This window comes from Gambusia affinis, linkage group LG02 (genome assembly GCF_019740435.1).
Source record: "Gambusia affinis linkage group LG02, SWU_Gaff_1.0, whole genome shotgun sequence".
Taxonomy (NCBI): domain Eukaryota; kingdom Metazoa; phylum Chordata; class Actinopteri; order Cyprinodontiformes; family Poeciliidae; genus Gambusia; species Gambusia affinis.
In genome coordinates this window covers 18,636,823-18,649,943 of record NC_057869.1, presented here as the reverse complement: position 1 = coordinate 18,649,943, position 13,121 = coordinate 18,636,823, and the positions used below count along the sequence as shown (strand labels likewise).

General features: G+C 37.8%; 1 protein-coding gene across 2 annotated transcripts; it reads right to left on the bottom strand.

Annotated features, from left to right (window-relative positions):
• Positions 1-851: 851 nt before the first annotated feature.
• ctdspl2b (CTD (carboxy-terminal domain, RNA polymerase II, polypeptide A) small phosphatase like 2b) lies at positions 852-12,479 on the bottom strand. 2 transcript variants are annotated; one of them, XM_044100491.1, is made up of 13 exons: positions 12,255-12,479; positions 8,516-8,706; positions 7,445-7,583; positions 7,183-7,329; positions 6,659-6,907; positions 6,424-6,520; positions 6,073-6,184; positions 5,882-5,968; positions 5,728-5,790; positions 5,571-5,650; positions 5,195-5,321; positions 4,534-4,629; positions 852-3,667 (listed from the first exon to the last, which is right to left on the bottom strand). In XM_044100491.1, exons 2-13 carry the CDS (start codon positions 8,681-8,683, stop codon positions 3,602-3,604), a joined length of 1,431 nt encoding a protein of 476 aa, XP_043956426.1. In that variant the 5' UTR covers positions 8,684-8,706; positions 12,255-12,479; the 3' UTR covers positions 852-3,601. The 2 variants fall into 2 exon arrangements, with proteins under 2 accessions (XP_043956426.1, XP_043956418.1); XM_044100483.1 differs by having other exon boundaries at positions 12,035-12,282.
• Between the last annotated feature and the right edge of the window lie 642 nt (positions 12,480-13,121).

Genomic DNA, 13,121 nt, shown 5'->3' with positions numbered 1-13,121 from the left:
CTGAGGTTTAAATGATGCTTGCACAGCTACTGTGTACCTCTCGAACTTTTCCAGTTTTAGACAAATCGCAAATGCAAACCTTAAGAGTATAGTATTGGGATTTTACGTGATGGAGCAACGCAAAGAAACATGGTTTCCAAAAACAAAGCAAAAAGAAAAACTAAGAATCTGAAAAGTGTGACATGTAGTTTGTATGTAGTGCTCAATACTTTCTAGAACCATCGTTCGCTTCATTTACATCTGCGAGTGTTTTGGGGCATTTCTCCCAAGTTTGTACTTTGAAAGTTTGTAATTTTTGTCCAATCTTGACTGCAATAAAATAATTTTTATTGAATTGTAAATTGTTTTGATTTAATGTACAATTCCAAGATATCCACCCGTCCCAAATTGGGGATATATAATTACGGTAAACATGTAAAACTCACAAAAACAACCTTTAGCTGGATATCAAAACCAAACTGAAATCTATAAACCTGCACTTTCTAGACTTTGCATTAAGACCTAATATAGAAATTAGGCCTCAATAGAAACATTAACTGTTTATCAGAATAACAAATGTAAAGATAACCTATAGAATAATTCTTATCCTGACTAATAAGCCACCTTACTTGTCTAAAGAGCAGAGAAAGTGTAAAAGTTTATTTTAAATATCCAATTAATTTGCACAATTAAAAACCAGAGGCTATTGTAATAGCCACAGGGGGTAAGAAACTCATTCCGAGGTGAACTCCTAAAAGTAGTTTTAAATTAAGCTGAGGATTTTGAGCTCATTAACTGAATATGAGAGTAAACATAATGCAGATAGTCATTTTAAAATAAGTGAGCAGGAATAAAAACCAAAGAAACAAATGTCTTTTTCATTTTAAAACTTTGTTTCAGAAATTCAATGTAACTGTATATACACTTTACAATAGCATACAGCCTGATAGATAACAAAGATGTCTGAAAACATTAAATACATCGTCAGCACAAACAGCAATTGTTGCAAGTAAAATGGCTTAACGGATATTGGTAAAAAATAAAAATAAAACCATTAACAGGAGCACTCTTTTGCAGAAAAATGTCACGATTGCGACTCGTTTCATGACTTTCCCCACTAAGCAAGTTGTACTGTCTACATGCTAATTTTAACCGTTCTTCGACAGTCCTAAACTAAAACAGATATCCGTAAGAAAAAAAAAAACAAAAAAAAAACACCCCATCTGATGTAAAGTTAAATCTTCATTAATACATTTAAAGTAGATATGTCATGCCTTTTTAAAAAAAGAATCAAAAATACAAAAGATTTTCCTTATTTTAAGGATTTTTTTTTTTTCATACAAGAAGCTGCATGTATTGTACAACACTCAGTGTACAATAAACTGGTAATGCACATAAAAATGAGCTGAATGACAAGTCTCCAATGCCTCCCCTCTGATCCTTCAGAAAGGCAGCAACACAAAAATAGCACACTGTCAAACCGAGGAAACAAGCGAGCTGGGGAAACATCACACACAAGAAGTGAGGCTTGCATAAAGATGGCAGTCAGGATTGGTGAACTTGAGAAACGTCTCCATTCCAAGTCCATTTTAATAGTTTCCTTATTTTTTTTTTTTTTTAATTTTAAGTTCTTAAACATGTATGTGCTGCCAGTTTCTTCTTTATTCATTTATTTTTTTTTCAGTGACGAAGCCAAAGCACAACGCAGAATATTTGGAAAGATGTTTTTAAGCCTTCACCCCATGTGTAGTTTACATTCATAGTCAGAACATATTAACTCAAAACATTCTGATTAAACATCACCGTTTCCCCTGGGTCCCCCCCCCCCCAAAAAAGGCAAATTCAGGCAACCAACTGAGCAGATGGAAACAACTTCTGCGCTGAAAGATTTTAAGGTTTTGATTGGGAAATTGTACACATGGAGACAAAGTCAAACAACGCACACAGCACCCACCGTCTCTGTGTTTCAATGTCTGCAGACCGAGAAGGTTTGATTGTCTCTCTTTGCTATTAACTTTTTGTTTTTGGACAATTGCACAATTATTGCCCAAAGAAGAAACTTGGGAGAACAGAGATTGCATGGCACTGTACAGACAACTAAAAACACTCACATTTCACTTAACGCAAAATGCACGATAATTTCATCTGAACACAAACGAGAAGAGAAAAAAAAAAAAAAGCCGAACAATGAGCGCAAACTTCTCAGCAATCGACTGCGACTTTGGGGACCAACTGCCGTTTAGTTTTCTGTCGTCACCGACACTTGCGTGTTAGTTTGGCCAAAAAGCTCAGACTGAAATGAAACATTCTTATGTTGCCATTCTTGAACATTTTAATTATACTGGAAAAAATGTTTAATGGGGGGGATTCAAATAAACTGGATGCTGCTGGTCTGAGATCGAGCAACATGTCAGCCATGAGGAGCCGTTAACACTGGCAAATATGTGCTACATTTATCATGATGCTACTGATAGCCAGAACACTTGATTAAGAGGAAAATACAATACTGATTACAGTTAGATGACAAAGTAAAAGTTACTACTGATAAAACATGTTGAGACAATCTGAAAATGAATGCCCTCTAATTTTCACAATTTACAGCTAAGAGTAGTCCCGATAATTATGGAGTAATATGCCTACTGCAAGGCGATCACAACAATTTATTATGACTTCGATTGAGAGCAAAGCTTTAACTTCCCAGACTAAGTTCAAGTCATAAGTGGACTGTTATGAATACGCACCCATGATGGTTTTTTTTTTGTTGTTGTTTTGTTTTTTTAAAAAGGCTTCCACTAAAACTCACAGGACCCCTTCTAAAAATGTATTTTACAAATATAAGCAAAACATCTCGTAAATACTATCTTAACAAAAAGAAAAATAATGAAAGACCAAGATTTACCGGAAAAAAAAAAAAAAAAAAAAAAGGAACCTACAATAGAAACTTGACAGAGCTACAGAGGAATGCATATTTGTTTTTAAAAGCTACAGATTGGAAATTTGCCCGCTCATCAGATCAGTGAGTGTGTGAATATACATGGATTGATTCACCGACCCATCATTCCTGCCGAACAACCAGGGAGAATAAAAAAAATAATAATAATAAAAGAAATAAAAAAAAAAAAAGATCTGCAGAGTGTCATTTTGTCAGTGTCAACAGCGTGAGCACCAGGAAGGGCTGATGTGGCGTTCAGGGACTCAGGGAAGCGTTCCTCTTTACCTGTTCACATCCACTAAACCAGCACCAAGACTTCAGAGTTTAGAGTGGAGCTCATTTCTGGCTCCACAGCTGGAGAGTCTCATAAAAAGAGGAGTCTACATGAGTATGTTTATAATGTGTGTAATTTCCCTCTACGAATTTTTTTGTTTGTTTTTTCGTTGTTGTTTTTTTTTTTTTTAGAAAATTACACCTAGGTTTAAAAAAAATAAAATAAAAATAAAAAAAATTGTCTTTCCCCCCTCAAAACAAAACAAACAAAACAAAACAAAAAAAAAGCTAGGTTTTTTTTTTTTTTTTTTAAAGTAATGGCAATGCTGTATTTTGTATTCCAAAGAGAGGCTTTTTACACGTATGTTGATTTCAGTCTTATCCTGCTGCTTCGTTGTGACGCACCACAAGCTGGTTTCAATCAGGAGGCAAAAGGTCGTGAAGTCGGAACCTCTCCCGAACATGTGGTCGCACGTCTTCGTTCTGACACGTTCAGCAAGGAGGGAAACGGGTAAAAAAAAAAAAAAAAAAAAAAAGACAAAATTAGAATTTATTTAGTCCTAATAAATATTAAACATGGAAGGCATTTAACTACTTTGCCTACCCAACCTGGGGAGCGATTCTAGTTTAAGAAACAAACGCCATTTACAAATTGGCTAATAAAATAAAAAACGAACTTCAATTTCTCTGCAAATTTCAGAAGGATCAATAAGAGGAATATTTATTCAATAAAAAATTATGGGAAGACTGCTGAACTGACAGTGCTGCATCCAGGCACTTTAATGAAAAGTTGAGTCAATGGATAATGTGTGGTAGAAAATAGACCACAAGCAAAGAACTGAAGTCCGACATTTTTAGGGGATTGTGAAGCAAAGCCTATGTAAAGGTTTGGGGGACATTTAGAAGGCGCCGAGTGCAGCTGGAGGCAGAGCTCATTGAAACTATGTGGCACAGTTGTGTCCAGAACATGGCCTGTAATTGTGGCATTAGTTGAATTGAACCACTCCTAATCCGAAGACGACAGAATTGTTACACGAATTTCTGCAAAAAGAGCCAAGCCCAAACACTGAGAGCAGGCAGTGCAGACTTTTCAGTTGACCGACATTGCTACACCAATAACCATTTTTAAGCTAATCTTTGGCATCAATTTCAGAGAAAATTAATTTTGCCCATTTATTTTTTTATTAGCTGAAAACCATAATCATCAAATTTAATTAAACACTTGAATTAAATACCTCTTTGGTTGTGAAATAAGTCTCTAAAATGTTACTTTCTATTTGAATGACTATAAAAAATGAGCAATTTAGTGAGATGTTGATCCAAAGAAAGTGAAGAGCAGCCCAGCTTACCATCTCAACCAGCTTCTCCAGAAACGGGACCAGCTTTAGCAGCTCGTTGTCATTCTTATCCATGAACCAGCTCTCTATTGGTATCCCATTGGACAACTGTTCACACAAAGGGCAACTTGTGAGGAAGGATCCATGCAAGTTTAGCTGACCTGAATTCTGGTGACCAAATATTCATTTTGCGCAGATAACAGACTGAAATGATGGAATTAATTACATTTACTTTCAGTAAACCAGTGGCATTCATTTGAACATGGTGGAGTGTTGTGATTTTGTCAAATGCTCTTTACTGTTTGGTTGCTAAACTGTGAATGTTGTCAACCTAGTTTTTTTTTGACATTACACAAAAAAAAATTATTTTCAACCTGGCAAATATTAAGGCTTTTTTTTTTCCCAGTTAATGGCTCAGAGGGCAACAACTTTACTGATCTGCATTTAATCACCATTTGCATGGCAAACATACAGTAAAAAAAAAAAAAAAGATCAAATTTAAAGATACAAATTCAACTTTACTGTGAATTCCCACAGGAAGTCAACATAATATAAAGTAATTCTACTACATTAATCAAAAAAAATAAAAATCTGAGAATTGATTATTTTATCTGTTCAAATACCTACCCGGCTGACTCAGACTTTCTGCTGCATTTTCTTGTTTTGTTTTTACCTGATAAGCAAAGGCTTGCGGTGAATTGTCAATGATGATGGTCTTTGACAGATCTCTGCCTAAGATGTTGAGGTCCTTGATATAGTTTCCCTGGACACAGACACAATGCTCACGAAATAACCGGTGTCTACAGTTACAACAGGGGGGGGGAGGAGAGGAGAACAGAAAGGAGTAAGGAAAAACAATCAGTGACAGCGTCAGCAAAAATCTATAATTTATGAAAACCACAACACTGACACCTCTAATAGCAGCGCATGCCAACTCAGGTACTTTACACTAACACTTCATGGATCCAACTTTGTTTTACAACAGCGGACACAAAAATGTAAGGATACTATCCAACAACTAGTTAATAAAAATACATAACTCATCGTACCTCACAAGCTGCTTTTTAGGATCCAAAATGTTGAGTAGTTTGTCTGCATACACCTTTTTAGAAGCTGTGAAAAGGATTATCTAGAAAAGATAAGATCTTGTTGGTTTCAATGTTCAAACAAAGAAATTACTAAAAGGAGCTTCTAAGAGAAATTTACCTCATATATTTGAGACATCCGCTCCAGAAACTCTCTAAAAAACGGCCTGAGGCGCACATACACCTGAACAGGATACAGGACAGATCCTTTAGAGATGACTTTGCCACCTTCTAGTGGCAACATGTGGGAATAGAAATAAAAAACAAAAACTAACCTGGTAAATGACATCTTGAAAGAGGACAGGGAAGGTAAGTGCTGCATCCTCTAGTTCATTTAAGCTGCAGTGAACTAACGTTTCATCCTATTCAGGAACATAAAAAAAAAAAATAAAAATTATTATTTTTTGTCATCTAGTAAAAGCTACAGGCTCAACACCAAAATATGTTTTGGACATTTTTAACGGACCAAGTCGAGGACCAGAGAGAACTCAGGCGTGCTGCGCGTCTTCAGTGGCAAGGCTGGTTTACGGGTCAGCTGCTCCTCTGTCAGCGGAGGGACGTGTTTGATGAAGAAATACCTACAGAACAAAAACAAATAAATATTCAGCCAAATAACAAAACACTGGAAACATTCCTACCAGAAATATGACATTTTCTTGACCGTTTAGTTAACTGACAAGGATCAGCATGCTACAAATAATCAGTTGACAACTTTTCCCCCCCATTTGGTCCCAGTAGTTTGTATTTCTGCTAGAATGATAGCATTGGACATTTTTATTTATTTTTTTGTCTCCACTCACTACTTTGCGTTACTTACGGATCAAACACTTCCCAGTCTTCCTCGTAGGACGCCTCTGGTGGCACGGTAGCAGGAGGAACATCCACATACGTCACATTCATATGAGAACCCGGAGCTTGAAGCACAACAGGAAGACATTAAAAAATAAATAAATAAATAAAAAACCCAGAATGACAAACTAGCAAAAAAAAAAAGAAAAAAAAAAAAAAGTTAAGCAGCTTAATTTTCTGCTCAGTTATTTATGACGTGGTACCCGTCAGAGGCGGGAGGTCAACGTCGGCGTCGAGCTCTTCTTCCTCTGCCGCAGGAGTCGCCTCGAGGATGTGTGGAGGCCGTAGAGGCGGCAGGTGCGACACGCTGGAGTAGAAGTTGTTACCGGGGCACAGGTCCTGTGTGGACGTGGCTGTGCTGGTGGGCGTCTCCACCACCTGCTCCATGTCCAGCTGCTTCACTATCTCCTCAGCCTCCAGGGCCTGGTCAGGGGAGTCTGAGCCCGAGGATGCTGGGAAACAAACACACTTATTGGTGACAGATCAGGCACAAAACTATAACTTCACTATGGTGATTTACCATAAGACATATAAAAAAAAAAGGAAAGAAATTTTATATTTTTTAAAACGATAAAACTGCCGCAAGACCACGTATAAAAATGTAGAATAACACGACTTTAGAAATGATGCCAACGTTTTAAGCAAAAATAAATTAAATTTTCCTTTAAAAAAAAAAAAAAAAACAACATTAATAGATTTTACCGTTCCATGTGATATTAGAAATTACTTTTAGCTGCTGAGAAGAAGTTAAAAACTGGGCTGAAGATCGTCCCAAGCAGGGTGGTCCTGGGAGGGCTGGTGGTCATCTCAGCAGCAGTCGTATCCTCCAGACTGCCGTTGGGCTTCTCCTTATTCCTGTCATGATTGGTCGCTTCTGCAGGGAGAAAAAAACAAAAAAACGCAAGGCTCGAGAGATGTTTGAAAAAAAAATTAATAAATAAATTTTAGCTGATAAATTTGATCTCTTTGCATAATCATTGGTGACTTACGGCCATTGATGGTGTCTTTCTTGCCTACTCTGCTTGCACTCCTCCGGGGGGAGTTGACGTTTGTGGGAGTGGAGGTTATGAGGTTGTTGTCCACATCGCAGTGGAGGCGCGTCTTCTTCGCTGGGCTTTCCTGTTGCAACTGACAAAAAAAGAAACGGCTGTAAAAACTAGAAAATTCAAAACCCAGCCACACTTTCACCTTTTCTGTGCAATGACACCAAAAAGACAAAGTATCAAAACATTCGAAGGTATGCTCATTTCTCTTCCATTTACAAAGGGTTACAAAAGCATGAAAACATGCTAAACAATGTATGCAATACTAATAATAAATAATTTGAGCTGGTCTAGTGCTTCGTCAATTGCAGGTTTTGACACGGATTTCAAATTTGAGCCACATAAAAGAAAAACCACCTGTAATGGCAACTTTCCTGCCACCGCTCTGCGAGTTTCAGAATGACGGAATAACCTTTAAACCGCCGTGTAGAATCTACGCAGTCTGTTCTTTATCGACGACACACAAAGCAGATTGTGCCTTTATTCAAATGTCAAAAGGGCAGTGGTCTAGATTAACCGCAATTCTTGACAAAATGTTTTATTATTTTCAGATTTACATCACAAACAGAACTGTTATACGCTTTGTTTCAACACCAGGAAAGAAAACATATCGAGAAAATAATTATTTAAAACTAGGAAAAAGAAAAAGAAGAAGAAAAAAAAAAAATCCCAGACCTTCTATAGAAAAGCCTTTTAGCTGAGTTGACTTTTCCATTCGCAACAAGCTCCTGTCCCTGCACGCCAACATTGTGAGCTAAAAGCTAAAATTAGACCAGAACCCGAGTTCTCGGACAAGCTGCTGCATTCCAGCAGACATTTCTTAGGAAACACGACACTCTGTAGCCAGAAACGCTGCGTTTGAGGTGGGGACAACACAGTCGATCCAACTTTAACCGGGCACTTCCTGGCACTCCCCTCACCCCCCTTTTCAAAACTGCTGAAATAAACACCAAGTAGGAGCGCCAGCTCTACCCCAATGGCCAGGCCTTAGTGACGGTGTGCTAGTAGGAGAGGTACCTTGACAGCATTTCCTCGGATGAACTTCTTGATGGTGGACAGTATTCCCCTTCCTCCGCTGGCATGAGGGTCTTCTTCTACCTCTGAATGTCTCCTCTTGGTTCGGGACGTGCGGCTGGTCAGAGCGGGGTTTTGGTGCTGAGACGCCTTTCGCATTCTCAGCCTCATTGTTTTAGCAGTCACATGTAAAGCTGTTGCGAGGACAAAAGAAAACGTTTAGGAACGAACAAATACAGAGCGAAAACACTCTGAATGTACAGGAAAAGAGCTAAGAACATTTTTTTTTTTTTTCCCTTTTTTAAAGATGCGCCTGTGTGTAAAGGAGCAATATTGGTTCCGTTTCTGCCAACATCTGGATGCATTCAGGATCCCATTTCACTTACATCAGAGAATCACAGCTGGCTTTACTTCCATTGTGCAACTAGGAAAGGAGCATTTCCCCAGATCATACAATAAACAAGTTTTATAAACACTACCTAGGAACGATGACATGGGTGTAAGATCAAAGCTTCAGTCACAACAGCAAAATAAAGATTAATGTGACCACAAGCATCGACTAAATGACAAGACTCATGTGGTGACATAAACCAAGACGTCTGTGGAGATCTTCACATTCATTCTTTGAGACTGAGCAGCACAGCATTATGTACTGGAGAGCAACACATTAAGCATTAATCGCACAAAGCCCTCTTTCCTTATGTAACGACACGAAATGTGTCCAGACACATCCGCAACCAGGCAGGAACCACTCCAGATGCAACAGCGCCTTCTCGGTATGAGCTGAACACGCTGCACACTGTAAATGTCCTTCACCACATCTGGTTTACATTTGCACAACAGCATAACCGTGAGTAGGGAATAAGAGATGTTCAATTCAACGCACAGGAAAAAAAAAAAAAAAAAAAAAAAGGGGACAACCTTCAGAGAGTAACATTTAACTTGCAGGAAAACAGTGGAAAGAAAGGAAGGATAAGTAAGAATGTTGCAACTGTTCAGAGAAATAAGCTCAACTGAAGGGAGTGAAACTAAAGTCGGTTTAAGTAAAGTTGTTTAGAAATGACAGGCTACAATTGATTATAAAACATGTGCTTAAGATCCTGTGATGCATCCATGCATTAAATTCAGGGTTTCTCCCGGTGTATTACAAGCCTGTCAGGCTACCAGACTTAGCATTGCTTATTTATTCAAATCTTTTTTTAAATGTTTGCATTTTTTTAAGACTATATAGCTGGTGTTCAGGTGTTAATCTTCCCATCTTTCAATAACGCATAATTATCAAGTGATATTTTCAAATTTCCTGTCAACTTTAAACATTTTTTAACTCAAAAACACGACATGTCGCTGGATGAAAGACTGCCCTAGCGCCCAACCACTGGGCTTAAGCAAGTTTTCTGGAAATTCCAACAATTTTTACAACTATACAAACATTTTACTATGTGCTGCTAATCTAAGGATCCCATAGTCGCCACAAATCAGCAAATACAAACAGTCTGCTTACATGTTTCTTGACTTGTCATTTCATATCACAGCCTCGATCTCCAGTGTTACAAACCGTAAACGTTTTGAATACACATTTTATCCCACATAATCTACCTTAAAGCATTTAAAAATTCAATTAACCAACATTGTAAAACAAACATTTTAGAATAAGTTTCAAGAAAGCAGGTGTGGTTGAGAAACTCCCCCCCCCCCCTCTTTACTTAATTTTAACAATTTACAAAGGAGATCCCTGCATTTAAGTTTGATTTGCTGCCGTAGCAATCAATAAAGAAAGCTACATCCAAACATAGGGATGTAGTTTTCTTGTTTTGAATTCCATGGTGTCTTGATTTTATCTCACAGAAAGAACCATATTTAAATATGTTAATTTAATTCCCTATTTTTACCTGCATATAACTGTGACAATCTAAGATGCTTTTCAAATATAAGAATGGAACTAATTTTATATTTGACCTTTTAGCTGCCTGAATCTTTTGTTCTCCATTCTCAAACAGGGCAAAATTAAGAGTCGTTTCAACTTATAGACACATACATGGCTTTCAGACTTTTTGGCTGCGCAGTTGCATCTCTCAGTCAAAAATGACAAATAAACAACAGGTGTTCATTCAAACATTTTACACCACTGGGTGGTTCCCCCCCCCAGAGCCAATAATTTTTTTTATGATAGTTCTTTAGTCCTTACCTTCACTCCTTTAAATTATGCAGCACATCTCTAACATTTTACAACGCAGTTGCATTAAAAATTTAATGGAAAAAAAAATCCGTGATACCTAAACACTGCATGATCTGACAGGGAAGAGGGCAACACTCAAGCTGCAATACATAACGTCCACCTTTCCAGGCAAACAGCCACGGATCATGCACACTGCTGGTTGAGAGTAAGTGAGCGGGAAATAGGAACATCCATGCAACTGCGAGGAGGCTAGCATTAGTTAGCTTTGGTCAGAGCGAAGAAACAAGTGAGGCCCTTCCACAAACCTGTCCGGACGACAGAAATAAATATCGAGACCAAAAAGGAGAAGCTAGGCTCAGAATCGAAAGTGGCTCAGTCAATGTCATTTAGCCAAAGCCTATGTAATTATTCAAAACCACTTTCTGATGAATGGTTACGAAAGTCGCAGCAAATAAATCCCAATTTTTATTTTTTTTTTATGTAAAAAAAACTCTCCTGTGTTACGGGTGTATATCAGCTGCTTTCTTTAACTGCTGAGTTTAGGTACAAATAGCCGTGCTAAAAAGTAACTGTTGTCACGAACAGCCTAAGTTAAACTGGACCTGAAGAGTATTAGCATTTTAACATGCCAAAACCTAAACAGACCATTTTACCGTCGTCAAGCCAGTGCGACATCATAACCTGAATGACATGAAGTCAAAAATAATAAGGCTTGTTAATTAAACCAACATTGTTTAGGTTGCCGTTGTGCATCTAGCAGTGAATATTTGACATCGTTAATCAAAGCGGACAGCACAATAACGCCGCTAAATCTGATCTAGTCTCCCTTCAGTAGAACTATTTGGAGGGTTATTCATCTCATCTAATCAAATATATAGATTTATTTAAACATATTTTTGATATAGTACAGTACTTTAAAAATGCTGTTATAGACCGCCATCGTAAAGCGCTGCTCTGGAATGCCAACATGAACGTTAGCTTCGCTAGCTGGCTAAACACACAGCCAGGCAACAGTTTGTTAAAAAAAATCTTTTTTAAAAACTAATAACACCGACATTTGCTGTATGTCTGGATACGTCTGAAATGCGCATTTACTGAAGGACTTCGTATCAAATTGACTAAAGGCTGAATCTGAATAAAATGTGAGGAAAGAGTCATGTCGACGGTAGGCCGCGAATTAGCCGTTCTTAGCTTCACGCTACGAAGCCTTCCCGCAGAACTGCTTCAGGCTAACAGATGTGCACAGGCATGAAGATGAGCATAAATTTACCTTCAGTAGCTTCGATTACATAAACACAAACCCAAGAACATAAAGGATGCACGAACAGTTAAAATTGGCGACTTACTGTAGTGTGACCCGCTGTACGTGACAATAACGACTCAAGGCAGATTAAACATCACAACACAGGCACTGTTTGTTCTTTTCCCCCCACTGTTGTATTTTTGCTGTTCAAGGATCGTCTTCGAAATGACACACTGCTGTGCTACCAGGCGCCATTTCCCGCCTCTGCTCGGTCTCTCCGAGCCAGATACCCGTATGGGACACAGACACACCCCCTGATTTACCTCTGAAAAACACCAGGCAATCCGCAGCAAGCACTGCAGCTGTGGAATCACAGATTGAGAGGTTTCGTTATGCGTTTAATATGCTGGCGATAAAATTAAACTTATCTCATCATTGTAGAATTTAAACTCAACAGCTATTTTCAACCTGGCAATACATTAACAACATACAATACAATTTTGCACGGAGTCGTCTCCCCCTTCGGCTGAATTTTCATTGGGAGGGGGAAATCTGTGTACTGCTGCACACAGAAGAAACATCGAGTCTTTTCCCCCCTACAGTTTGTTCTCTTAAACAATCATTTTACTTCATATAATAAACAACGTTAAAACAATTTTCCAGACCAGAAATTCTGCATTTTTCAATTGGGCTTATGTTTTACACCCAAGTACAAATAGATTCGCTGAAATTGACTGAAAAATTACTAGAAACAGTATTTGGTAAATAAACTTAACAATCCTACATGCAGTAAAATTACTTATCTCAAGTTTCAGCACGTTACATTTAAATTAATTGGAATACAAAGGTTAACTTTCTCAGTAACTTGAAGTTTAGCTTTCACTAACTTAGGTTGAGTACTGGCAAACACAAATTGGTTATCTTAGTTTTTGTTTGTATTTGGACCCAAAATCATTTAACTTTAGAAACTTTTATAAACTAGTTCCCAAGACTGAAATCTGTTTTACAACTGAAACCAAGTGTAAAACAAGGCGATGATGCATTTCAATTCCCTAACTAATACAGTTAGATAATTATTAGCAGCTAATAGACTGAAAATTAGAACATACCCAACACATTTAATAAGATGACTACATTTTAAATGTAGGAATGTAAATACATTTTACTTAGGGGTTTTCTTGCATACACTC

Coding starts and splice junctions, on each gene's coding strand:
- ctdspl2b (XM_044100491.1), bottom strand. CDS start 8,683: ATGAGGCTGAGAATGCGAAAGGCGTCTCAGCACCAAAACCCCGCTCTG. Junction 7,330..7,444: donor GAAAGACACCATCAATGGCC/GTAAGTCACCAA, acceptor TTCTCCCTGCAG/AAGCGACCAATCATGACAGG. Junction 6,521..6,658: donor TGACCTCCCGCCTCTGACGG/GTACCACGTCAT, acceptor TTGTGCTTCAAG/CTCCGGGTTCTCATATGAAT.